The sequence below is a fragment of the Hippocampus guttulatus genome, chromosome 19, assembly GCF_054856545.1.
Source record: "Hippocampus guttulatus isolate MCC_2025c chromosome 19, RoL_Hgut_1.0, whole genome shotgun sequence".
Lineage (NCBI taxonomy): Eukaryota > Metazoa > Chordata > Actinopteri > Syngnathiformes > Syngnathidae > Hippocampus > Hippocampus guttulatus.
The window spans coordinates 10,924,541-10,952,417 of record NC_141279.1 but is presented as its reverse complement, the minus strand read 5'-3'; the positions used below and the strand labels follow the sequence as shown (position 1 = coordinate 10,952,417).

Here is a 27,877-nt window from a genome sequence, read left to right as displayed (position 1 = left end):
ACACGAGAGAAATGTTGACTTTGCTGTTGCTGCTCCTTCTTTCCGCTCTGCAATGCGTAGCAACTCACACTTCCTCGTAGCTCTGTGGCCTCCTCGTAGCTCTGGTGCCTCCTTAGTGTCTCGTTCAGGTTACGGCGTCGCAGGTGGGAAATGGGTGTATCTAATTTATCAGCTTAATTCTGATTTGTGTAGTTTTCTTGTACTACTCTCGAATTCATTTTTGAACTCAGCAAGAGAGTTACTCATTTTCAGGTCCGTTTCAGAATTATTCCACAGATTTACACCTATTACAGATACACTCCTTTGCTTGATGTTTGTTCGTGTTTTGGATTTTTTTTGTATAGGTTAGTACTAGTGATGGGTCCAGCGACACCGATGCGTTGACGCATGCGCCGGGCTCACAGAGCAAACCACGTGTCGGTGCATGTGCTGTTTCATTACGTCACGTGATTGACACGTGAATTGCACCGGCGCAGTTTAGACTGCATCGGCTGCGTCGACACAGTCCGGGCTGCTAATTGACACGTGAACTGCACCGGTGCAGTTTAGACTGCATCGGCTGCTTGGCACAGTCCCGGCTGCGCCACTTAGTCCAGGGGGTGTCGACTCAGTGCAGAGGGCGTTGACGCAGCAAAAGCCCGCCGCACAGTGTTTATAAGGAAGTGCGTCTGGCGACACAATGCCACCTGCCGAAACAAGCCAGACCTCACTCACGCTCGCTTGTTGAAGTTCGTGGTACAGACTTCATGTCACTGCAGACTTCGTGTTCGTGCCTTCCTTGCCATTGGCAAGGAACACTGTTTCAGTAACACCAACATTGAAATACAGCTAAAAATATATATATTTTCATTTTTTTAATGAAAGAAGAATCCCATATAAAACGAGGCACAAATCGAAATATAGGTATAATACTGTACAGGTTTTGCTGTAACGGTGTCCCCACCAAGGACACTACCACACTGCCTCCACCCACATCCGCTATTCCATCAACTTCTGACGCAGCACCCCAGCCAAATGCAGACATTATACTTGAAGGAGCACGATGTGCTGAGTGCCAGAGACGAGTTCGGCAGGGGGCCCATAGACTGGTCTGCTCAAGTTGCAAAAGCAAATTCCATTTCAACTGCATGTTGCCAGGCTCGAGATGCTGTACAGTTACAGCGGTGGAGATGCCCCCACTGCGTAAGTCCCCAACCGTCAAGCAACACCGCCCAAACAACTCAGCCACGACTTGACCCCAAGACCACCGGGATCAAACAGTCGAAGACCCGTATCCTTCAATGGAATGCAAACGGTATCAACCAGGAACTGCCACTACGAGAGGACTTGCTGAGTGAAGAAAAAGTAGACATTGTGTGCACCCAAGAAACAAAACTCCTCCCAAAGGCAGCACCAGCGAGTTAATTGTCTCGAAGCATAAGGCAATCGAAGTTTCCGCCGTGAGGCAATACAATGAATGGTATCTTTCATTTAGATTTACTTTTACCAGAGATGCAACGGCACCAATGTTCCCTCTAAGATGTGCAACTGCACACTGGTCGCACACTCTCAGCGCACAAGAAAATCTATCCAGCGCAGAGAACGCACTGCAAATGAATTAGATCTCCAGTATAACTTTTTTTCTGTTTCAAACAACCATCAAAGCTCACACTCACACATAGGGAGACATTTTGAGTGTGAAATCAGCCAGCCATGCATGTTTTTGGAATGTGGGGGGGAAACCGGAGTACCCGGAGAAAACCTACGCAGGCCTGGGGAGTACATGCAAGCTCCACACAGGGAGGTCGGGGCCAGGATCGAACCCACGATCTCTGCACTGTGAGGCCGATGAGCTAACCACTGGGTCACAGGACTGCCCCATTTTGTAAGATATTTTTGCTAAATATGTTGTAAAATAAAGCAAAACTGCCAAATACCCAGATATTATTCATTTGTGATAGGTAGTTGTGAGAGCCGGGAGGGGGGCACGACAAAGCATTTATGCTGAGGGCACCAAAATGGCTGATTTTAAACCGTGTCACTCGTAATTACACGTCGGGCAAACGGGCTAACAACGGGCCAACAACGGGCTGAGAGCAACACTGAAGGACAATGAAACAGATAAAAACAGACTTTGCAGATTTTTTCACAGGAGATGGTTGTTTGGCTGGAGAATACAAAATGCAAGTGGATGAAAGTGTGAAACTTGTGGCAATGACCAAGGCAAAGTGATCTGCGCACCATGATGAGGCCTCTGAAAGAGGAGCTAAGGAACCTTGAGCTCAGAGGTATTTTCATTCCTGTGTACTGTGGCACAGACTGGATCAGAAGAAATCCAGGGGTTTTCCAGGAAGCGGTGTGGACAAAAGACAATTAAATACCACCCAGGAAAGTTCAAACTGACACAAAGTGAGTGAATATTCAATTGTATGTTATTTTTCAAAAAGCATAACATGTAAAAAGTAGTGACACTGACATTTGTAATATTTTATTCATGGCCCAAATGATACAGGATAGAGACACTAACATTTACATCAAACAAACACAAATTAGCATGTTGTGCACAGATTAGCCTCATATTGGTTCGTTGCTCATTAAAAAAAACTCTAAAAAAAACTAAAAATCACAACTCTAACCAAATGTAAACTAACTCCCATGAAGATTTCAAAAGTATAACCCTGATGAAAATGCTAAATTTTCTAATTCATTACAACAACCAAAAAAAAAAAAAACCTTTTCAGTGCACTCAAGGAAAACTTCAGCATCCCAGTAATAGGTTTATAAAATACAACCAGCCTTGGCGCATGTAAACCTGAAACCTTCTCAGGTGAGAGGTGAAAAATTCAATGATGACTGCTTGTCTCATCATCACACTTGTGATTCTTAATCTGATACTTCCTTGAGAATCTATGGCCACAAACTGCGCAGGCAAAAGGTTTCTCACCAGTGTGGGTTCTTATGTGGTTTGTTAAGTATGACTTAACAGAAAATCTTAGGCCACAAACTGCGCAGGTAAAAGGTTTCTCACCAGTGTGGGTTCTTGTGTGTGTTTTTAAGTGTCCCTTCCGAGAGAATCTTTGGCCACAAACTGGGCAGGCAAAAGGTTTCTCACCAGTGTGGGTTCTTGTGTGAATTTTTAAGCATCCCTTACGGGAGAATCTTTGGCCACAAACTGCGCAGGCAAAAGGTTTCTCACCAGTGTGGGTTCTTGTGTGTATTCTTAAGATTCCCTTCTGAGAGAATCTTTGCCCACAGTCGGTGCATGCAAAAGGTTTCTCACCAGTGTGGGTTCTTGTGTGAATTTTTAAGCATCCCTTACGAGAGAATCTTTGGCCACAAACTGCGCAGGCAAAAGGTTTCTCACCAGTGTGGATTCTTGTGTGTATTCTTAAGCTTGCCTTCTCAGAAAATCTTTGGGCACAAACTGTGCAGGCAAAAGGTTTCTCACCAGTGTGGGTTCTTGCGTGGTTTGTTAACTGTCTCTTCTCAGAAAATCTTTGCCCACAAACTGTGCAAGCAAAAGGTTTCTCACCAGTGTGAGTTCTTGTGTGTATTTTTAAGTTTCCCTTACGAGAGAATATTTGGCCACAAACTGCGCAGGCAAACGGTTTCTCAGCAGCGTGGGTTCTTGTGTGTATTCTTAAGATTCCCTTCTGAGAGAATCTTTGCCCACAGTCGGTGCATGCAAAAGGTTTCTCACCAGAGTGGCTTCTTGTGTGACATTTGAAGCTTACCTTATTAGAGAATGCTTGTCCACAAATTGCGCAGGCAAAAGGTTTCTCACCAGTGTGGGTTCTTGTGTGATTTTTTAGGTATCCTTTACGAGAGAATCTTTGGCCACAAACTGCGCAGGCAAAAGGTTTCTCACCAGTGTGTTTTCTTGTGTGTATTTTTAAGCTTCCCTTCTCGGAAAATCTTTGGCCACAAACTGCGCAGGCAAAAGGTTTCTCACCAGTGTGGGTTCTTACGTGGTTTGTTAAGTGTCTCTTCTCAGAAAATCTTCGCCCACAAACTGTGCAAGCAAAAGGTTTCTCACCAGTGTGGGTTCTTGTGTGTATTTTTAAGCTTCCCTTATGAGAGAATCTTTGGCCACAAACTGCGCAGTTAAACGGTTTTTCACCAGTGTGGGTTCTTGTGTGTATTTTTAAGCTTGCCTTACAAGAGAATTTCCGGCCACAGTTTGAACAGGTGAACGGTTTTGCACCAGTGTGTGTTCTGATGTGGAATTCCAAAGCACTTTTACAAGCATACATTTTCCCACAGTGAGAACATTTCCAGGGTTTGTTGTCTGTGTTACATGTCAGATCAACTTCAGAGTCATCTTCATCCTCCTCATCCTCATCTGCATTTAATGACATGTTGTCACTTTCTGATTGTGGAGTTAAGATGCCATTTACTTTTGATTCTTCCTGGTGGTTTCCAACACCTTTTGTTGTCATGTGTTGACATGAGCTGGTGCTTGGAGCCTCTCTGTCCGCCTCATTTATACTCTTCTGAAGGACACCGGTAAATGGCACCTTGTAGATAACCTCCTCCTCCTCCTCCTCTTCTTTGATGTCAGGGGGCTCATCCACCTCCACTTTTGTGCAACGGTGCTGTAGCTCCTGCTCTTTAATATATTGGACCTGCTGCTCCACTTCCTCTTTCAAGTGGGAGATCTCTTTTTTCTCCTCTTCCTCTTTAATGTGAGAAGACTCTGCATCCAGCCGCTCAGGACAAACATCTTTGCTGATGTCTGAAAGACACAAGAAGACAAACACGTGTGGAATTATGGTTTAGATTTATAATGACGGTTATTAGAAGAGCCCAATCAACACAGATACAGATACATATCACATATCCCAAGATACCTATGAGCACGTGCTGCACGTGCGCGCGCACAAACACACACAAACACACACGAACACCCTGATGAACTACATAAAAAAGACACGGCAAGGCACAGAGAATGGTGGAGGCAGGGGAGGGAGAGGTTGTTGTGGACACGGCGGGATCCTTTCACCGTCCTCCGCTCCCCCCAGGTCCTCCGCGTGTTCGTTTGATTCAGGCTGAGGTGAGGTGCGAAATCAGAGGCTGGAAATGGAGAAGTTCTTGCAAGAGGCTTTACTGAACATTCAGGACACAAGTGTGATACAAGCAATCGTTGTGGTCAAGGCACAAATGCGCAAAGGCAACATCTCTTTGCAAGTCTTATATATGCTAAGCGGGGTATAACTCCTAATGGATAACATCCTTTCTGTAATGGACATCATCCTGTCTGTTTCTGGATGACCGTTCTATCATTCTTATGTTTTCGGCTTCTTTTCATTTCTTAATCTTTCTTCTTAATCCAATGCTTTTGTTTTCGAAAGACATTTGTTTTCATATAACATGATGACAGGTGCTCTAATGTTACAACATTTTTTTAGAAGTCATCTTATGCTGGCTTCCACGAAAACCCTCATTGCTCGTAGGCCCTCTACTTTTGGTTGGAACACAGCTGCAAGCAGGAAACCGCAATCTAGCCAAATGTTGCACTGACAGCGTCGTCTGGTCTATGCCTGCAAAAGGTGTTAATATTATTTTTCGTTGCTAAAACAGTTTAAGTCAAGGTCACATCATAAGGTTCAAGTGGTGGTCATGTTGCAAGGTTCAGAGTAAGGTCATGCTATCGTCAAAGTCTGTCTGTCTGCGATCAGTCGTTGACGGAAGGCGCGCCATTTCATGGTAGGAGTGATGGTACGATTGATAAAGTTAAATATGAAATTGACCTAAAAACTAGACTCAAATTCAGCCTAAGGATGCATTATCCAATTTTTGACCACTAGATAACATCAGAACAAATTGTCCACTGAGCTCTCGCCAGCTCGCAAAAGGTCCATTTACAGAGTACGGTATATAAATTAAATATGGTTAAATCGAACATCCCAAAGTCAATGCCTTTAAAATACGCCTTAAACAAATGTTTAACAAATGGCAATACATAAGATGTGATCATACAGTTTTACAGAATTTACTGTTAACTGTTTTTTTTTATGATTATTCTTTTTCTTTCTTCTTTTTGAGTGTTGTCATGAAATAACAACATGGTATTATTCATTTAATTTAGAATAGTTGTGTGTGTGATAAACACTTTGAAACTGCTTGGTGTAAACATTATTGCTAGAGAACGTTATTTACTCCCAAATGGTGCCTCCTGATGAGGAACCAGACAAGATCAACCGTGACCGCCACCCGGATTCCGCGCTACATCTACCCAGCCTCCGCCTTCTCCGAGCCGACCGCGACACGGAGCTATCAGGGAAATCGAAAGGTGGTGGGATTTGCTTCTATATCAACAAAGAATGGTGCACTGATGTCACGAAGCTCGACGCACACTGCAGCCCGGACCTGGAGTCGCTGTCTTTAAACTGCAAGCCATTCTACTCGCCACGTGAGTTCACCTCCTTTTTACTAGTCGGTGTTTACATTGCGCCACAAGCTAACGCTAACACGAGGATACAAACGCTAGCCGAACAAGTCAACAAACTCGAACTAAAATACCCAGAGTCACCCCTGATCATTTTGGGCGATTCTAATAGAGCACATCTTAACCGTGAACTTCCCAGATATAAGCAGCACATCGACTGTTTCACCAGAGAAGGCAACATTCTAGACCACTGCTACACAACAATCAAAAATTCATACCGATCGGTCGCCCGTGCAGCATTGGGTCTTTCTGACCACAATTTAATCCACTTAATACCTACATACAGACAGAAACTCAAATGTGTTAAACCGGTTGTTAAGACTGTGAAAAAATGGACAGATGAAGCAAAGCTAGCTCTACAAGAATGCTTAGACTGCACTGATTGGGGCGTCTTTGAAACTTCAACGGGCACACTGGATGAATACACAGACACTGTAACATCATACATCAGTTTCTGTGAGGACATGTGTGTACCAACGAAGTCCTTCCGCTCCTTCAACAATAACAAGCCATGGTTTACTCCCAAACTCAGGCAACTCAGGAAAGTGAAAGAGGCCGCATTTAGAAGTGGAGATCGGGCACTGTACAAACACGCCCGAAACCAATTGACAAAGGAAATTAACATCGCTAAGAGAAGCTATGCAGAGAGGCTGAAAAACCAGTTCTCTGCTAACGACTCTGCATCTGTATGGAATGGCCTGAAAGCAATCACTAACTATAGAATGCCACCCCCCCCCCCCCCAACAGTGAACAATAAGGGGCTTGCTAAGGAACTAAACATGTTTTTCTGCCGATTTGAAAAGGACACCCCCATTTCCCACACACACACACCTCTACCAGAAACCACTCAACCTACCCACCCTCTTTTTCTCCACTACAGATCCATGAACAGGACGTGAGATGGCTCTTCAAGCAGCAGAAGATCAAGAAAGCTGCGGGGCCCAACAAAGTGTCCCCCTCCTGCCTGAAAGTCTGCGCTGACCAGCTGGCTCCGATCTTCACACAAATCTTCAACAGATCCCTGGAGCTGTGTGAGGTCCCATCCTGCTTCAAACAGTCTACCATCATCCCAGTTCCCAAGAAATCGGCAACATCGGAACTGAACGATTATAGGCCTGTCGCCCTGACGTCTGTGGTCATGAAGTCCTTTGAACGCCTTGTGCTGAACCACCTAAAGAACGTCACCGGACCCCTGCTGGACCCTCTCCAGTTTGCCTACCGGGCAAACAGGTCTGTGGAAGACACAGTCAACATAGGTCTGCACTACATCCTCGAGCACCTCGACAGCACAGGAACCTACGCAAGGATTCTGTTTGTGGATTTCAGCTCTGCGTTCAACACCATCATCCCGGAACTCCTCACCCCCAAACTTCTCCACCTCGGTGTGTCCCCTACGATCTGCCAGTGGATCCTCAGCTTCCTGACGGGACGGACACAACAGGTGAGACTGGGAGCAACAACATCAACAATACGCACCACCAGCACTGGAGCCCCACAGGGATGTGTCCTCTCTCCACTGCTCTTCTCTCTCTACACAAACGATTGCACCTCAACAGATCCAGCTGTCAAACCGTCACCACCGGTCATCGGTCTCATCAAAGACGGCGATGAGTCTGCGTACCGCCAACAAGTGGAGCAGCTGGAGCTCTGGTGCAGCCGTCACAACCTCGGGCTGAACACGCTCAAGACTGTAGAGATGATCGTGGACTTCAGGAAACATTCTTCTCCACAGTTGCCCCTCACACCATCCAACTGCCCTGTGTCAACCGCCGAGACCTTCAAGTTCCTGGGAATCACAGTCTCCCAGGACATGAAGTGGGAAGTCAACACCATCTCTATTCTGTCCTACTTGCCCGTGTCCGAGACGTGAACAAATAGACAGATAGCGAACAACGAAAAAAGACCAAGGATCCACAATGTTGAGATGGAGCTTTAGTTTCTTTTTCCTTAGGTTTTTCCTTTTTTGTAAAACTGTACAGAGAAATAGAAACACAAAAAGGGGAATATTTCACACCGTTCAAATTAAATGTCTCTGTGTCATCACTGTACATTGTAAGGTTAACTTGTCAACACGCAATATAAGCTTGGAACAGAAATAACCAAAATATGCGCGGTTAGCATTGAAAATAGCCGCAACTAGCATGCAGTAGCCCATATGCTAATATGGATAGCCCAAGCGCTAATGTAGCATAGCAAAAACGGACGGAAAATCGTTCTTAATTCCAAAGCTAGAACTGAAGCAACGGTTTGGTAGACATCATGAAAGTGCAGTCTAAACAGGGTTCAACTTACAGACGATGCTTTCCAAGGCATATACTTAAGAAGAAAACGAGAAACGATGACAACAGCTAGCACGAAACCGTGAGGTCTTCACTGCACTAGGTACTTCCGGTTTGTTTTGCCAAAATTAACGTCCCCTCGAATCTAACTACAAATGGAACATGACAATCTCCATCCTGAAAAGGGCCCGGCAGAGGATGTACTTCCTGAGGCTGCTGAGGAGGCATAGCCTGCCACAGGAGGTGCTACGACAGTTCTACACGGCAGTCATCGAATCAATCCTGTGTTCTTCCATCACGGTTTGGTTTGGGGCCGCCACAAAAAAGGACAAAATCCGACTTCAACGGACAGTTAGGACGGCGGAAAAAATCGTTGGCACCGCCCTACCCACTCTTAAGGACTTGCACACTGCAAGAATCAAGACAAGGGCACGGAAAATCCTCCTGGATCCCCCGCACCCTGCCCACCACCTTTTCCAGCTACTCCCCTCAGGCAGACGCTACAGATCCATGCGCACCAGTAGACACTTAAACAGCTTCTTCCCTCTAGCCATTAACTCCTTAAACAGCCACTGACGTAGTCACTCTTCTTGTACTACAAAATGGTACTACAAAACTACTGGTTACTCTAAAATAGTTCAATGATTTTGTTGTTTACGATGATACTAATGCAGCGTGTTGTACCGGAGACAAATTCCTTGTGTGTTCTACATACTTGGCCAATAAAGATGATTCTGATTCTGATTTTGAAGAACAAAAACCTGTTGATTGCATGGGAGATAATGAATCAATATGAATTGTGTAAACATGATATCCTTTTTAAGATGCATAGATGTGATTTTGACATGTGATTTTAATTCAAGTATGTGCACGATGTCTATCATTGATTTGAGGGAAGATTACGGGTTAAAGCGCGAAAGATTTCTTTACTTCTTCCTACTCTCTTGAACAAAATAACTATTGAATGATGACTGATTTCTCTTTCCTTTTTACTGTTTTACTTAACTTACCTTCCGTCAAATTATTACTGTATATGTTTTATGTTCAATAAACAAACGAAATGAAAAAAAAAAAGATAAACCGGAAAGTATCGAATTCAAATAGAAGAGCTGTGAGGGTGTGATAGGACACCTGACTGCACAGCAGTGGAAATTGAAATCTGATCAGCGAGAAAGTGAAAGAAGCCGCCTCACCCTTTGAAGGGAAAAACAGCTGTGAACAGAAAAAACATAATTTGCAGAAACCGGACCAGCTGTAGGTTGACATAACCACAGGAGCCTATTCAGGGCTATAAAAACCGCAGTCCGGTGGCGCGCGGGTGGACGAGTCAGGGCAAAGCCCTGATCCCCCCCCGGACCAACAATTTCCGGGACCAGACGGAAATAGGATTACCAAGATGACTCCTGATCGAGAAATTCAATATTACAATCAACTGGCAGAACTTGAATACAGGTCTTGGAGTGGCTTTTCTCGTACACTCTATTTTATTCCAACTACCCTTAGTTAGCCGTTGTGTCTGTAAGGAGACATAGAGAATATACTACTCTTGCGTGTCGGAAGAAACGAGCCAACCGTATGTATTAAATGTCTCTCAACCAAAATTGTTGTCCGGATAATGTGAAAATAGGATGTATAGAAATGGAACTAAAATATTATGATAAAAATTAATAAGTAAAATCACGGGGCGTTTAAGACCTGATCAATCTTGACTCCCTCAATGATGATAGACAGGTGCTTATTTCATTTATTCATTTTCATTCTTATCATTTTTACTCGTATTCATTTGTAATCTTTTTTACCTTACTCTCCTTTTATTCTCATTATAATCACTGTGTTGTTACATAATTCTCATTTGATATTAAGTCAAAAAATATAATTTAAACAATGTTTTTCTTGTATTCCGCAATAGTATTCCGCGTCTTGCGGTTACAATGGTTGATGAATGCATGTTTCACAATAATTGTCATATTAATAAATGTGTCAAAATTCATTATATCGTCCACCGCAGTTGTTTTTATGATTTAATTCATATCACCATTCAACCTTCGTAGATTAATCAAAGGTTTTGTGCTCGCTCACAACGGGCCGCGTGATCCATCTCGAAAAATGAATAGTTAATTAAAATAGTTTACTCCAGCGCAACGAAACAAATCAGAACGATCCCGACCGGGATTGTTAAATCAATACTAGGTCTGTACCACTTCCTCTTACATGCCCACCCTTCACTCATTGGCGACTGGTACCTGCTAGGGGCGTGACTTTAGTGTCCTCTTACACGCCCACCCTTCACTCATTGGCGACTGGTACCTGCTAGGGGCGTGCCTTTAGAGTCCTCTTACATGCCTACCCTTCACTCATTGGCGACTGGTACCTGCTAGGGGCGTGCCTTTAGTGTCCTCTTACACGCCCACCCTTCACTCATTGGCGACTGGTACCTGCTAGGGGCGTGCCTTTAGTGTCCTCTTACACGCCCACCCTTCACTCATTGGCGACTGGTACCTGCTAGGGACGTGCCTTTAGTGTCCTCTTACACGGCCACCCTTCAGTCATTGGCGGACTTCCGCATGCCTGTCTCACTCACTCCGCCTGTTCTCTGTATAAACAGCGTGTCGGCCAGAAGCGCTCTCAGTCATGCTTTGAAACTCAGCTCATACGATAGACGCTTCGCATTATAAGGCGTCCTGTCCATTTTGGAGAAAATTTAAGACTTTAAATGGCGCCTTATAGTCGTGAAAATATGGTAGTTTAAGCTAAACATGCAAATAGATAAATGATGGCTTCAAGAACCATGAGGAAAAGAGCACCCAATGGGAGCTAGCTGACATGTCCGTCGAATCGACGCCCCTTCCCAGAAAAAAATAAAATAGTTTCCAAAAAGTAAGAACGCAGTCCTCAAGTTCAGGAAAGACAACTGGGAGAAAAGAAATAAAAAGTCCGTTTGGCTCTCTTAAATGCTTTTGACAGAATACAATACATGCTGATTTTTATAGCACTTTCACAACAGCTGCAACTGTAACGAAGCGCTTAACAAAACAGTTAACATAAAGTAAGATAATAGACAACACATAAAACACGGACAGTTGTGCAATCCTAACCACTTTTCCCTCACACGCTTTGTTTAAAGCAGGTTGAGATGAAAGAGGAAAGAATCAACGCGTCCTTTCACCAATGTATCAGAGACGTCGCGTAAAATGGTTAATAATGAAAGGAAGAAAAGTAGGTCGTGAAAGACCTACTAAAGAACTAGTAATGACCAAACCTGCTCTGCGTGAGCCAAATCGAGATCAAGACTTGTTGAAAACAGCCCCGCTGTCCTCTTTTGCCCTACAAAGTTGCTCCTCGTACTCCACCCTTCCTCTTGTTGTGCACATTTTTAGGGGAAAATTACAACACTACATTCACACGTGATCTGTTTTGCAACGCAGCGGCTAGCAAGTGAGGCCAAGTAAGTTGAGCGAAGTAAGCTCAACTCAGCCCCGAAGCTTGAGATATTGATGTTACAGTCCAATAAAGCAATGATGGCCGTCTTGTAGTGATGGCTTCCGCAACACGGATGCGTCGACGCACGGGTCGCGCTCACAGAGCAATCCCTGCTTCAGTGCACGTTCTACTTCAAGACGATCACGTGACCAATACATGAACTGCGTCGACTCAGTCCAGCCCGCCAAACTGTGTTTCTAAGGAAGTGCATCGAGCGATGCGATGCCGCCTGCCAAAGCAAGCCAGACCTCACCCTCGCTCGAACAAAAATACTGCATATATTTGGGCAAAAAGGAAAACATACAGGTTTATCAGAAAAACGTGTCCGTCTGACTTCGAGCGTCGTGTCGGCTAGGCTAGCTTAGCTGTTGTCGTGGTTCAAAGCTTCTTTGATATGTGACGTAGTTTGCGTCGGCGCTGATTGGTTGAACCAGGTGAGTATGTCCTCGCGCTCACCCGCGCACAGCAGAGAGCAGCTGACTATCGACTGCTGAGGCGCGCTTCACTCGAGTGGCATTGCTACAGTCCGCGCGTATTATGGAGCAGCTCCCGGAGGAACGCAAATTGTCCGCCGTGTACAGCCATTTTGATCTCCTTTTGGAGAATCAAGTATTTCTTCAAATCTCCTTGTCTCACCAAGTGCCTCTCGGATTTTGGACATGTCTTATTCCATCCTAATTGAAATTGAAATGAATTTCAAGGTAACTCTGAGTTCACTATTCACATATTTTATTGCAGGTGAAATGTCGAATTTGCCATACAGAAATATCATATACCAACAAAAGCACCTCTGCAACTACATCTGGCATGTTACTCACCATTGTTAGTTAGTTTTTTTGGAAACTGTTCAAAATGCCAATGTTGTTAGGTTTGGTTTTTTTAGATGACCTGTGGTAACATTTGGATGATGAGGTAGGGAGACTGCGAAGAAGTGCAACAGCAGATGCGATACACATGCGATCCACAGCAGGGGAAATAGCATGCAAGAAAACAGACTGAAATTCAAAACACTGGAGCAATTTTTTTTCTGAGTAAAAATTTGTGAAGACAAAGCCCACAAGCATCCTCATTTACATAATTTTCACATTATTCAAACATATTGAATAATACAATATGAATGCATAGGTGTGAATGATGTTGTATACTCTTCATTTTCAAATCAGTCAGTTCAGTATGTCAAGTGGGTTGTGAAGTCTGTATTCTGTTCATATTTAGTCTGTACTCTGCACATATTTAGCCATGCTTTATAACTTTCCCATGCCCGCAGTGCATCTTGCCGTACTTGTAACAATCCTCACCTCGAATTGGAATACTCCCTGCTGAAGACGCACAAACTTTGGAATGCGCCAAGCTGAGAATCGGTTTAGGAGAAACGAAAGTTGTGATCTCACACCTTGCGTCCCGGTAACGCCCTTCTGATGATATAAAAAATGATGTGATTCTCTTCCTGCTTCGTACTCGTGATCATCGCAGCCATTGTCTGTAACCGCGGGTCCCCGGAATATTCTGTCATTAAAAGCTTTGAATCGATGAAACTGTGAAACAGCCTTTATTTGAAGAACCAACATTCACCTCGTCCGAAATTCAACGAATACACGGGGAAGAGGAGGCCACTCTTCCCCCAATAGTTGCCTTCAGAGATTTTGAAAGTCCAGCAGGTGTCAGTGGTCAGCGACACAGTATCAACAGAGTGTGTCATTGTGTCAACATGCTTCATGACGCCCATCACTAGTTCTCTGTGCCTTGCCATGTCTTTTTTTAATATTGTCATCAGTGTGTGTGTGTGTGCGCGCGCGCATGTTTTCACGATCTGACAGTGGAGCTCAGAGGCCATCTGCTTTTGGTTCTTGCTGGTGGTTTCCGACACCTCTCTGTCCGCCTCATTTGCACTCTTCAGGAGGACACCAGTAATGGCCACCTTGCAGATAACCTCCTCCTCCTCTTCTATGATGTCAGGGGGCTCATCTAGACGTAAGATCGGGCCCAAAAGAATCCAGCCCGACCCGGCCCGAGCCCGACCAATTAACTTGATTTGCAGGCCCAAGCCCGAAGCAAACCCGAAATTTCATTTTCGTTTTATTTGTGAGGACTCGTGAGGAGGGGTGATTCATGAGAACAAATTAAAGCCTGTCTTTTGTAACGAAATCAAAGTTAAATAAGACTGTATAAACAGTTCCATCTTTTATATTTCTATTTCTGCAGAGGGTACATTAACCGACAATTTTCCATCATTGACGGATTTTTTTTTTAAGTTGATGGGAAAAATTTAAGGCCGTCCGTCATTTTGACGGCTTGAAAATTGGGCCATTATCCACAGCAGCAGTACGTCCTTAAGAATCTAGCGCGGCACTTTTAGGAGAGAGAAGCAGAGAGACAAAAAAGAATAATGATGGGTGGATCATAGACAGAGACAGGAAGGAGTTCTTTGAATTGCCACTGTAAGAGTACAGTACGTGTTGTGATGAGGTGACTTCTGTTTTTTTGCAAAACACAGTCTCTCGTGGCCAAAACTATTCACGGCCTCGAAACGCCTCAGCGCACTGTTGTTTGGGAAGCAACATCACAGTGATATTTATTTTTTAAAAAGTCAGCGAGAGAGAAGACGACTCTTCCTACTCAGCAAACTGAACTGATCAGGAGAGCCAGTTCTGTCCTGGGCTGCTCCCTGGACACTGTGGAGGAGGTGGGCAACAGGAGGATGCTCGCTAAGCTAAAAGCTATGATGGGCAGTCCCTCCCACACCCTCCAGCCCGCTCTGACAGCACTGCGTAGCTCCTTCAGCCAGAGACTGTTACACCCGTGCTGCAAGAAGGAGAGATACCGCCGCTGATTCCTACCGACTGCTGTCAGGCTGCTGAATAAACATACGTGGAAACCTGTAACCACTGTAAATAGCACAGCCACCTTACGCAGTGTTTTCTATGCTATTGCTAATTTATTACATTTATTTTACAAATATATTGCTAATGCTATATTTTATATAACACTTATATTGAACTGCGTACAGTTCTTTTCTGAAACATTTTGTTCCCCCCCCCCCCACCTAATTTTGCTGCTGCAGACTGCAAATTTACCCAGTGTGGGACAAATAAAGGTTATCTTATCTTAGAATTATGGTTTAGATTTAGAACGAAGGCTATTAGAAGAGCCAGATCAATCAATCAAAGTGAATTTGGATAGCACTTTCCAAACATAAAAGTGCAACTGAAAAAGCGAATTAAAACATCAAATTTACAACACAAAAGGAGGACCCTTCTCCTCCCTCCACAACATACACAGATATATATCACCAGATGCCAATGCACACACAATTTAACGTGTTAATAAGAGTCTTATAAATAAAATGCCACCAGCATTTCAAGGCAAACACATTTTGTGTTTGATAAAAAGTACAGTAAACATTCCCATCCCTGGAATACTATGAAAAGGAATTTCCTTCACCCGGAATAAAAACCTATGCATGAAAATTTTGACTACGATATTACATGTTATGGGAACTTACTCCACGAGCCGTAACTCGGATGGAGACGGAAGGCCGCGGCCAGCTTAAATACACGCAACGCCCACCCGATGCGACGGAAAGACACGAAAGAAGACACGTTTTCACTTCGCCTTTTTCTATCATCAGATCTGAAACAACGACGTGTAAGTGAAAGAAACTCACAGCACTCCATGAGCGCCAAGCAGCACAAATGAACCAGCTGCTGAGGGATGGGACTCACCCAGGATGGCTAACCGAAGGGCGTACGATCCTGATCATGAAGGATCCCATCCAACTATCGGCCAATAACCTGTCTCTCCACAACATGGAAGCTCATGTCAGGCATCATTGCGGCTAAGATAAGTGGACACATGGATCAATACATGAGCGAAGCACAGAAGGGCATTGGTAGAGATACCAGAAGAGCCAAACATCAGCTCCTGGTTGACAGAACAGTTGCACAAGACTGCAGGTCCCGACATACCAACCTGTGCACAGCCTGGATTGATTACAAGAAAGCCTATGACTCGATGCCACACACATGAATGCACAGAGTTGTATAAGATGAACAGGACCCTAAGAGCCTTCGTTGCGAACTCAATGAGGATGTGGAAAACCACACTTGAAGCCACTTACCCAAGTGTCCATCAAATGTGGCATATACCAAGGTGATGCACTCTCCCCACTGCTGTTCTGCATCGGACTGAACCCCCTAAGCCAAGTAATCACCAAGACAGGCTATGGATACCGCCTCAGAAATGGAGCTACGGTCAGTCACCTCCTCTACATGGATGACATAAAGCTGTATGCTAAGAGCGAAAGGGGCATCGACTCCCTGATCCACATAACCACGATCTTTGGCAGCGACATCGGGATGTCATTCGGGCTTGAGAAATGTAGTCGGATGGTGACTAAGAGAGGAAAGGTAGTCCGCACTGAAGGGGTCTCACTCCCTGAAGGAACAATAGCAGACATTGAGGACAGCTACAAGTACCTCGGTATACCACAAGCCAATGGCAACCTCGAACTGGCAACAAGGAAAGCGGCTACGGCCAAATACCTCCAGCGAGTGAGGCAAGTCCTAAGAAGCCAGCTCAATGGCAAGAATAAGACCCGGGCAATAAACAGCTATGCCCTGCCAGTGATCAGATACCCTGCAGGAATAATAAGGTGGCCAAAGGAAGAGATTCTGACCACGGACGTTAAGACCCAAAAGCTCCTAACCATGCATGGAGGGTTCCATCCCAAATCCAGCACCCTGAGACTGTACGCAAGCCGAAAGGAAGGAGGCCGGGGACGAATGAGTGTGAGAGCCACTGTCTAGGACAGGGGTGGGCAAACTTTTTGGCTCGGGGGCCAAAAAATTTGACAGAAGGGCCAGGTCAGCACGAACTATGGTACATTAAAAAAAAGAACTGCATTTGTTGACAGTCCATATCAAACATCAACAGAACAAAAGCATGAAAGTACTGTATTAATATACTTTTTTTAAATGACAAACGTGTTGTTGATGACCTACTTTAGCCTGTGCATTGCTGCAGATGGGTTGTGATCAGACCAGTAGAAGTAGAGTGATACAGAGGTACTAGGTGGACGAAAAGATCCCCCCCCCCCGTGTTCTGCAACTTCGTCAATGCCTGTCATTACAAGTCCAATTGAAATGAATGCAATCATTCACATCGAACCTTAATTGTGGATAAACCTTCGGCGGGCTGGATTCGGCCCGCGGGCCGTAGTTTGCCCACCTAGACTCTAGGATGAAACATCCAAGCTCCATGAATACATCAAGGAGAAGGCTCCAACGGATGACGTACTCAAAGAATGTCTCAGGCAATGGGGAACAGAGGATGAGGTGCTGGAAGAGGGACCATCATGGGAGGACAAGCCCCGACACGGGATGTACCACCGGACCATAACTGAAGTGGCTGATCTCAAGAAGTCCTATCAGTGGCTCGAGAGGGCTGGCTTGAAGGACAGCACCGAGGCACTCATCCTGGCTGCTCAGGAGCAGGCCCTGAGCACCAGAGCCATTGAGGCCCAGATATACAGTACCACACCAGACAAGACCCAACGTGTAGGTTGAGCAAGGAGGCACCTGAGACGATCCAACACATAACTGCAGGGTGTAAGATGCTGGCAGGGAAAGCCGACATGGAACGCCATAACCAGGTGGCTGGCATAGTCTACCGAAACATCTGTGCGGAGTAGGGACTGGAAACCCCAAGGTCAAAATGGGAAACACCTCCGAAGGTGGTGGAGAATGACAGAGCGAAGATCCTGTAGGACTTCCAGATCCAGACTGACAAGATGGTAATAGCGAGCCAACCAGATATCATGATCATAGATAAAGGGCAGAGGAAAGCTGTTGTCGTGGATGGAGCGGTCCCAAGTGATGGAAACATCAGAAAGAAGGAACACGAGAAACTCGAGAAATACCAAGGGCTCAGAGAGGAGCTGGAGAGAGCCTGGAAGGTAAAGGTGACAGTCGTGCCTGTGGTGGTCGGAGCACTCGGGGCAGTGACCCCCAAACTAGATGAGTGGTTGCAACAGATCCCGGGAACAACATTGGGCATCTCAGTCCAGAAAAGCGCAGTGCTGGGAACAGCAAGGATACTGCGCAGAACCCTCAAGCTTCCTGGCCTCTGGTAGAGGACCTAAGCTCAATGGAGGACGGACACCACCCAAGGGTTGAGACGAGGATTTATATATATATATATATATATATATATATATATACACACACACACACACACACCGTATTTTCCTCACTGTAGGGCGCACCAAAAAGTCTCCCATTTTCTTAAAAGCTCACCAAGCACCTTATGCTTCCAATGTTATAACTTGCTGTTGGTTCAGTGAACTGTGTCGCTGCTTTATTAAATAAATTTGTGTTGCAGCTTCGAAAAAAGGAGAGCTGTGTTGTTAATTTTTTAAAACAGTCTCAACAAATACAGGTACGGCTTTGTCCGTCTCCGTGCGAATAAGACTCGAGAATCTCTCCATTCGACTCTAGATATGTTCAAGACCGCCTCCGAAAAACGTAAACAAACGATTACTTCAATGAAATGACAAAAATTGAAAATAATACATCAAAACTGAAAAGCAAGTGAGGATATCACAAAATAAATTCTACAGCCCCCCCCCCGAAGGAATTTATATTGTGATTTCATCATTTGTGAATTCACAACAAAGGAATAAATAACTACAACTGACATCTTGTTGTGTTATTTTGAATTCAAGATGGCGCCGTGAGAGTGGCTGCCTTTCCAGCAGCTCCTATTTTGTTTTTCTACTTCTTCCTCTCATAACTTTGCTGCTGTGAAGTGGGAATTTCTCCATTGTGAGACTATTAAAAGTTTTCTTATCTTCTCTGGTCGTACTGGTGGAGCTACAATAAAGGAAATGCCAATGCGTTTTTTGGAGGCGGTCATGAACGCCTCTCCTGTTAAACGGAATACAAGAAGGCACAGAGACAGACAAAGACTCACCTGTATTTGTTGAAAAAAGGAGAGCTGTGGTTGTGGTTTTATTATTTTTTTAAACGCAGACTTTATCAATGGTTTTCACAGTCTCAGCAAGTACAGGTACTGTACGTCTTTGTGCGTCTCCGTGCTTTCTTCCGTTCCACTCGAGAGGCGTTCATGGCCACCTAAGAAAAACGTAAATTAATTCTTATTCAATGAAACCACGAAGAAAATCAAGCGAGAAAATCACAAAATAAGTTCTGTAGGGGGGATATAGAATTTAATTTGTGATTTCCTCGCTTGATTTTCTGTTTTGATGCATTATTTTCAATTAAGTACAGTAATAGTTCATTTACATTTTTCAGAGGCAGTCATGAACGCCTCTCGAGTTGAATGGAAGGAGCGTAGCACCATCTAGTGGACGCATTGTAGAGTGCGCCTTTTAGTTTTATGCCATAACTCCATGGCAGAGGCTCCATCAAACCCCCGAGACCGATTCACCAAACCCCTTGGGTTTGATCAAACCCAGGTTCAGAACCACTGCAATAAAATCTGACATTTTGACCTTTTTGCCTGATTTCAAAAAAATGTTATTAAAAAAAGAATTTTAGATACTGTATTCTGGAACCACACAAGGTCTTGGGCACACGAAACGCCAAAATCAATTTTGTTATCTCACAACATCAGTTTTTATCATCTCTAAACCAGAGAGGATAATAATAATGAAAGTAGTCTTATTAGATACCTGGGGTATCTCATTGTGCCATAGATCTGGTGGGGTTGCGGGATAACTAAAACTCAGTTTTTAAATCAGGCTAAAACATTAAAATTGCTGATATCCGAGGCCTTTTATTTTGAAATGGGGCATCAGATCTGAATGAAAGTACTGTGGTTGGATACTTGGGATTGCCTCAGACTTGGTCTGGTTGTGGGATAACTAAAATTAGTTTTTTTTAACGACTGGAGTAGAGTTAACAATGACTTTATTTTTTTATCTCAACTTTGGAACGCTTCTTGGTGCTATTCTGGCAGATTTCATTCTCCCTGGGTGAACTCATCGTTGGTTGACCGCCAAGAAATTATTTAGTTACATTCTTTTAAACCCAAAAGAAAAACGTGCATGCATCAGTAGGAAGGCTTTTATTTTGAATGTGGCCAATGTCGCTCCATGCCCCACATTACCGTAATGTAGAGTATTAACAATCGCAGTGGTGGCTGGCTGGACTTCAAATTTGCGAGTGGAGGCGCAGTCCGCAGAGGTGCTTCCGAACGTAATGGCACTCACCCCGGAGTTGCTGAGCTATTTACAAAATCGCCGTGTACCAGAAGACTTCCACATCCCAATGGATCCAGAACATGTTTGTGTATTTAGTCATTGCTCGTGATCGTTTTTCACTCTTTCGTGTTAGCAAGCCTGCTTCAGCTATAGCTAACTCAAGTTAGCGGGAAACTCAGAATAAAGTAGGAAGTACTTTTAGCATGATCAAGCAGGTAGTTTATCTGTTGTCGGCATCTTCGCCTAGGGCAGTCCTTCTGTAATGTTTAGTCACCAAAATTGTGTCGCAGACAACTGGCTGGTCAATCAAACGGGAGTCCTCGATTGATAACAGGGTTGAACGACGTGAAACACGATCTTATTGAATTTTGTTAAGAAACGACATCTTGTATCCTCATTTCTGTAATGATGTGATGTGTTCTTTATTTTGAACGGATCTGGCAACCCAAGACACTACGCCATATCCGGTCTGTACTCGGCGCGAAATTTTCCTTCTCCCTGTTCAGTGGCGATGAGAAGCGGCTGCTCTCTGTGCAGACGGCAAATAAAACATGTTACGTGTTTGAGTTAAACAAGTAAATTCATCTCTCGTCGTTATTCTCCCAAATACATCCCGAACGAAGCACACACCTCAACAGGTTATGGGCCCAGGAGACGCAGCTGATGTTTGGGAGATAAAAGAGAAGCCAGTGGGTCCAACTGTAGAGGAGCGGTGAGCTAACGTGGCTATCGCTAACCGGCTAAAAGAGCGGAGTAACGCTACAGCAAAATGGATCGAGAACGAGGAGCAGCAAGCAGGCCACTCCGACTGGCATTCGATGGAGATGAAGCTAAGTACGATATATGGGAAACAAAAATGCTCGGACATTTTCATTTATTGGGACTGAAGAAGACTGTGCTAGGAGAGCCGGTGACAAGCCCCGAAGAGTGACTGATGTACAGAAAAATGCCAATGCTTATGCTGAATTAATACAAATGTTAGATGACAAAAGCCTCTCACTAATTATGAGAGATGCGCCTGATGATGGAAGAAAGTCTCTGAAGATATTAAGAGAGTATTATGCCGGGAAAGGAACACCACGGATAATAAATCTGTACACCACGCTCACGTCGCTTCAAAAGGGAACGATGAAAGTGTTACAGATTACATTATCAGAGCTGAAACCGCCATCACAGCACTGCGTAAAGCAGGCGAGAGTATGGGAGATGGACTACTTGTTGCCATGGTTTTAAAAGGACTACCAGAGAATTTTAAACCATTCGCAATACATGTGGCACATTCAGATGACCAAATCAAGTTTGCAGATTTCAAGATTAAACTACGAAGTTATGAAGCAACTGAGAAATTAAACACAGAGTCAGGTGACGGTGTGATGAAGACACAGGCCCAGGGTCGAAATGGGCGGCGACCCACAAAGACCAACACCTGTGAATGGATCAAGGATGACACCGATATGATTTGTTTCAAGTGTGGAATCAAAGGCCACAGAGCAAAAGAATGTCGACAGAAAACTTGGTGCAGTCGTTGTAAAAGTGACACACACAAGGACGACACATGTAGGCGCAGGGACAAGGACAATAAGAACAGACGAGATGACGCCAGTAAAGTTTCAGAAGATGGTGACACCGACAACGTGTTCAAGATGAGAAACAGCGACACCGGGTGCAGAGAGCGGTTGGACGCCGGCATCCGGGAGAGAGGGCTGATGGTGGACACAGGGGCCACTTCTCACATCATCACAAACGTGACCATTTTTAAGGATTTCGACAGCACGTTCAGGCCGGACAAACACAGTGTGGAGCTGGCGGACGGCACGTGATGCAGCGGGGTCGCACAGAGGAGAGGGAATACTGAGGTTTCTCTGATAGAAAGCAAAGGACTGAGACACAAAGCGACACTGAGGGATGCTCTCTACATTCCTTCATATCCCCAAGATATTGTCTCCGTGAAGAAGGCAACCACCAGCGGAGCTACAGTTGTATTTAAAGAAGGCAAAGACAAATTGATTACTAAAGGAAGTACAAAATATGATGTTCATGTGTAGGGCAAGTTGTATTATTTGCATACTGAGAGTGAGCCTAATGACAAATGTAATACATGACACGACATTCAGAAATGGCACGAGATATTAGGCCACTGCAATTTTGATGATATCCTTAAATTGCAGAATGTGGTTGATGGCATGCAGATTAAGGGTAAAGCATGTAAACCTGAACAAGAGTGTGAGGTGTGTATTCAGGGAAAGTTCACTCAGAGTAGGAACAGGAACCCTGATACCAGAGCTAAGGCTCCCCTAGAGCTGGTGCACACCGACCTTGCTGGTCCTATGAACACTGAATCTATTGATGGTCACAAATATGCAGTATCATTCACCGATGATTACTCGGGTGCAATGTCTGTTTATTTTCTAAAGAAGAAAAGTGACATGGTACAAGCGACGGAGAAGTTTCTTGCAGATGTAACCCCCTATAAAATATGTGAAGCGTATGAGGTCAGATGGGGGAACAGAGTACAAAAGTACCGTATTTTCACGACTCTAAGGCGCCATTAAAAGTCTTAAATTTTCTCCAAAATGGACAGGACGCCTTATAATGCGGAGCGTCTAGTGTATGCGCTAAGTTCCAAAACCTGACTGACAGCCGACACGCTGTTTATATAGAGAAAAGGCGGAAGTGAGTGTGGACAGCCATGGGGCAAAGAAGTCGGCCAATCGGTGAAGGGTGGGCGTGTATATATACTGTACATATATGGAGAGAGAGAGAGAGAGAGAGAGAGAGAGAGAGAGAGAGAGAGAGAGAGAGAGAGAGAGAGAGAGAGAGAAAAGGCGGACGTGAGTGAGGACAGGCATGCGGCGAAGAAGTCCGCCAATGAGTGAAGGGCGGGCGTGTTTTTTTTAAACTTGACTTTTAAACCTGTTTTTGATCCCAGCAAGCGATTCACAATTCTCGATTCGAGGCGAGGAAGCTAAGAGCAGACTAAACTCGGCCGAGAAGTCCTGACGAGTACCGATACAACTGTAACTGGACACGAAGATTTCACACAAGGTGTTTTTATCTAGAAACACAGTACCACATGTCCTGTATTCGTGGATTTAATACAAATTCAGGGGAATGCAGTGCTACAGGTGGTTGGGAAAATCAAGTACGACTTGGACACCGATGCGAAAAAAATCTGGGGTTAGGAACCTATGGCTCGCCAGCCAGGTGCGGCTCTTTGGATGATTGCATCTGGCTTGCAGATAAAACAAAATATTTTCACTTGTTTAATCCATCCATAGATTTTTCACTGCTTATGTCCTGTTTAGGGCTGCACAAGCAATTTTAATTGGATGATACTGTTGAAACTACGTTGGCCATTGCTGGGTCAACAGGTAAACGCCCCCTTTTGAATCAGTCTGCCATGGTCATTCGCTCAAAGCTAACCCTTCAACAAAGCAGTTGGTGAAAAGGAAAAAAAAAGATGACGAGTATGGTCCACTTCAGGACGAATGGACCAAAGGATTCACTTTTGTGAAGAGAACAGGTTCTGCGCTGTGTCTAATTTGCGATGACAAAATACCATCGATGAAACAGTCGGATGTCGCGCGGCACTATGACACCATGCTACATTCGAATCAAAACACACTGCGGGAGACAGCAGAAAGGAAGCGTGCAAGCTACTGAGCAGGATGCAAGCTGGCCAGCAGCAACTCCGCATATGGACCCGCCGGCAAGGTGACTACAAGTCCATTAGCTTTGGAGTATCTTGAGCAATAGTGAGGAACAGAAAACCATTTCTATTAATTGTGATTATTATAACAAAACTATTTCAAAGAATACATTCAGAGGCTTATTATACGGGCATTATGTTGAATTCATTTTTAAAATACACTATATTATATGGCTCTCACTGAAATACATTTCTAAATATTTTGCTTTCATGGCTCTCAGTCAAAAAGTTTCCCGACCCCTGCTCAAAATTGTCCCAAGGTGTGACCGTGAACGCGAATGGTGGTTCATCTTTGAGTGCCCTGCGATTGGTTGGGAACCAGTTCAGGGTGTGCCCCCGCCTACTGCCCGAAGACAGCTGGCACCCTTGTGAGGATAAAGCGGATCGGAAAACGGATGGATGGATGGATATACAGTGTGTGTGTGTGTGTGTGTATATATATATATATATATATATATACACACACACCGTATTTTCACGACTATAAGGCGCCATTAAAAGTCTAAAATTTTCTCCAAAATGGACAGGACGCCTTATGATGCGGAGCGTCTTGTCTATGCGCTGAGTTCCAAAACCTGACTGACAGCCGACACGCTGTTTATATAGAGAAAAGGCGGAAGTGACTGTGGACAGGCATGCGGCAAAGAAGTCGGCCAATCAGTGAAGGGTGGGCGTGTGTATATACATATATGGAGAGAAAGAGAGAGAAAAGGGAGACGTGAGTGACGACAGGCATGCGGGGAAGAAGTCCGCCAATGAGTGAAGGGTGGGCGTGTAAGTGGACGCTAAAGGGACGCTACAAGCAGGTACCAACACCTGTATAGAGTGTGGCTATGTGCATTGTTGCAAAACAACTTCGGTTTTGGTTTCTAAGAACCCCCGAAAATAAATTCTACAAAGAGACACGCCTACAAAGCTCAGTTCAAACTTCAAGCCATCGGTTATGCTTTTGGCATGCGTGCCCATCTCACAGCAGCGGTGAAAAACCAAGTCAAGCAAATGAACTCTGAGCTTGCCGTTATTCCCAGAGGCTTGACTAAAGAACTCCAACCGCTGGACATCGGCATCAACCGGGCGTTCAAAGTAAAGTTGCGAACGGCATGGGAACAATGAATGATCGATGGCAAACACAACTTTACAAAGAGTGAGAGGCAGCGCCGGGCGAGTTACGCCACAATTTGCGAATGGATTGTGGCTGCTTGGACGAACGTGTCTGCTTGCACTGTTGTTCGAGTTTTTGGCAAAGCCGGCATCATTTCTGTGGAGCCACATGGCAATGAGAGTGACTGACAACGAGAGGGAACACGGCGTTTTTGATGGATTGCCGGTACTTGCACAATTGTTCAATTCTGATACAGAGGATGAGGACTTTGATGGATTTCTGGGGGTGATGATTGATCGAAAAACGTGAGTACATTGTACGATGGCTAAATAAAATACAACGGAAATCAGTTTTGCTTCCGTTGCCTTTTTAAAAACGTGTTTTTAGCTTGTATCTGTATGTCTTGGCATGCTACCGTATGCTTCAAGCTAACGTGTTTTTAGCGTGCGCGCATGCATGCCGTATGTTTAAGCTGGCGTATGTTTTACCACTTTAAAATTGCGCCCAATAATACAGTGTGTTTTGTCTATGTGTAAAATACAGAAATAGCACCCATTAATGAGACTGCGCCCAACCATACGGTGCGTCGAATGGTCGTGAAAATATGGTATATATAGTTTAGTGCGTTTTTGTTGGCATTAATTTAAATGAATTTTAACGGGATAAAAATTTTTCTCACGAGATTAACGCAGCACACGTCACAGTGGATGTTACGTTTCTCTAGAAATAAACCAGAAACAAAACTACAAGCGCGCACAGGTCCACGCACGTTTGTTTCACGGCAGCGCGAGGCACCGAAAACGGATACTTCAAGAGTTTATGAATGGAAAGTTTACTTTTAAAAAGTTGCCAGATTGATGTTTTGCAGTCGTAAACTGAGCTATCATCATAGCACGTCGAGTCTGAAATACCACTTAATGGCCAAGCACACAGCTGACGTGAGTACTCCGCCCCCTCGTCTCAGACAGACAGCAATGGATCATTTCAAAGCGAAGAAAATGGATAAGACAAAAAAGAACAAATTTGCTGAAGCCATAGCTAAATGTATGGCTACTGCATGCAAGCTGTCAACATTGTCCACAGCTCGACTCAAGCTGAAATCATTCGCATTGCATCTAACAACTCCACTACGGATTGCCAGCGAGAGCCTCCATTACAAGCTGTGTACAGAAATTGTACGTAGTGGAGAAGGCTAAGTAAGGTACACCAAGCGGGAGAAGACACTATTTTGGGAGAGAAATAAGAGACTAGGTTGATGAGCCTCTGGTGAATAAAGAGCAGGCATTACGTTGAGTTCGATGTATGCCACTGACGCGATTGCTACTTGTTTGGAACTATTTTGTGTGGAAGGTTACAGTGTTCTGTGTCCATATAAATAAAGCGGGTGGAGCTTCTCTGTGTTCGTCTGACAGCGACTGTGCGCTGATGCACGTCGAGAGTTTAGCGGTGCAGTGGTAGCGACCACACTGAAAATAAAACGTCTCCAGTATTGTCATCGAACCAAGTGTAGTCATCCGAAATGATGTCTACACAAAACCGTAGAGAGACTTGCGCGCAAGAAGGACCAACAGAATCAACATAGCCTGACTGCTGTGTTCAAAGCAAACTTGACAAAAACGAAGGATGCAACCATGGCTTCAATCCACTAAAGACTGAGTACTAGTTTACCTTAGATGTGCACTTTATGTTATATTGCTCTGTTTTGATTCCATAAAAAGAGCTGTTAAAGCAGCTGTCGTGTGAGAAAATATTTTTTTCACTGTTGTTGATGGACAGTAATATTGTGTGAGAGATTATGTGTGAATAACTGCTCCAAGTGAAAAATGTTCATGTAAAATTGAAAATTGAAATTATTTCAGTAAATATTTGCATTTTGCACATAAAAAAACTGATTCATGATTCTGTGTTGATGAGAGCATTAAAATGGAGAAAAATAGGACAAAAAAATATAAAAGGAAATTCAGAAACGATAAATAATGCGTGAGTGATCACGATTAATTCTTTAGTTCATTTGAGTTAATTATGACAGTTGCATTTTTAATTAGATTCAATATTTTAATCGTTTGACAGCTCTAATATATATATATATGCACATACATATATACGCACACACACTCACTGCGTACAAGAAAGACAGCATTTGAAGGCTTTTAAAAAGAGTATGAGACAAGTGAAACGAACGTTGTGACCCAACCTAATCTGTGAAGAACAACTCTTCGCTGCATCCTGCGAATGGCGTCCAGCAGTTGACGTTGTCCCTTGTGGTCCTCCTTTTCTCCACAAAGTTCCTCCTCGTATTCTGATGTCCTTGCGCACACTGTTCACACTGAAATTACAACAACAATTTTACGTTTACGATCTCTGCAGAGTGATGTGTTGAGCACGAGCGCCTCTTTGTTTGCGGCGAGCAAGCTAACCGAAGCTAAAGTAGGCCGAGATACACCAACGAACACCGAGACGACTTTAATCGGACACGAAGCTTCAACGAAAGATGTTTTGGTCCAGCGAGATGACGGTGGACGCCCCGAGTGGAGGTTTGAACATGTTAACAACAAATTCAGGAGAATTTAGTCAAGAGTGTCGATCCCTCCTCGCTCACCAATCCTGGACTGCGGACAAGACAGCGATTGTGAACACTCTGCAACACGGAAAGCTGCCA

The 27,877-nt window shown here is 44.3% G+C and overlaps 1 protein-coding gene across 1 annotated transcript; it reads right to left on the bottom strand.

Moving 5' to 3' along the window:
- Positions 1-2,451: 2,451 nt before the first annotated feature.
- On the bottom strand, positions 2,452-27,877 carry LOC147190291 (uncharacterized). Its single transcript, XM_086138415.1, has 3 exons — positions 27,636-27,877; positions 27,413-27,544; positions 2,452-4,714 (listed from the first exon to the last, which is right to left on the bottom strand). The coding sequence occupies exons 2-3, from the start codon at positions 27,441-27,443 to the stop codon at positions 2,823-2,825; spliced, it is 1,923 nt and encodes a 640-aa protein (XP_085994541.1). The 5' UTR covers positions 27,444-27,544; positions 27,636-27,877; the 3' UTR covers positions 2,452-2,822.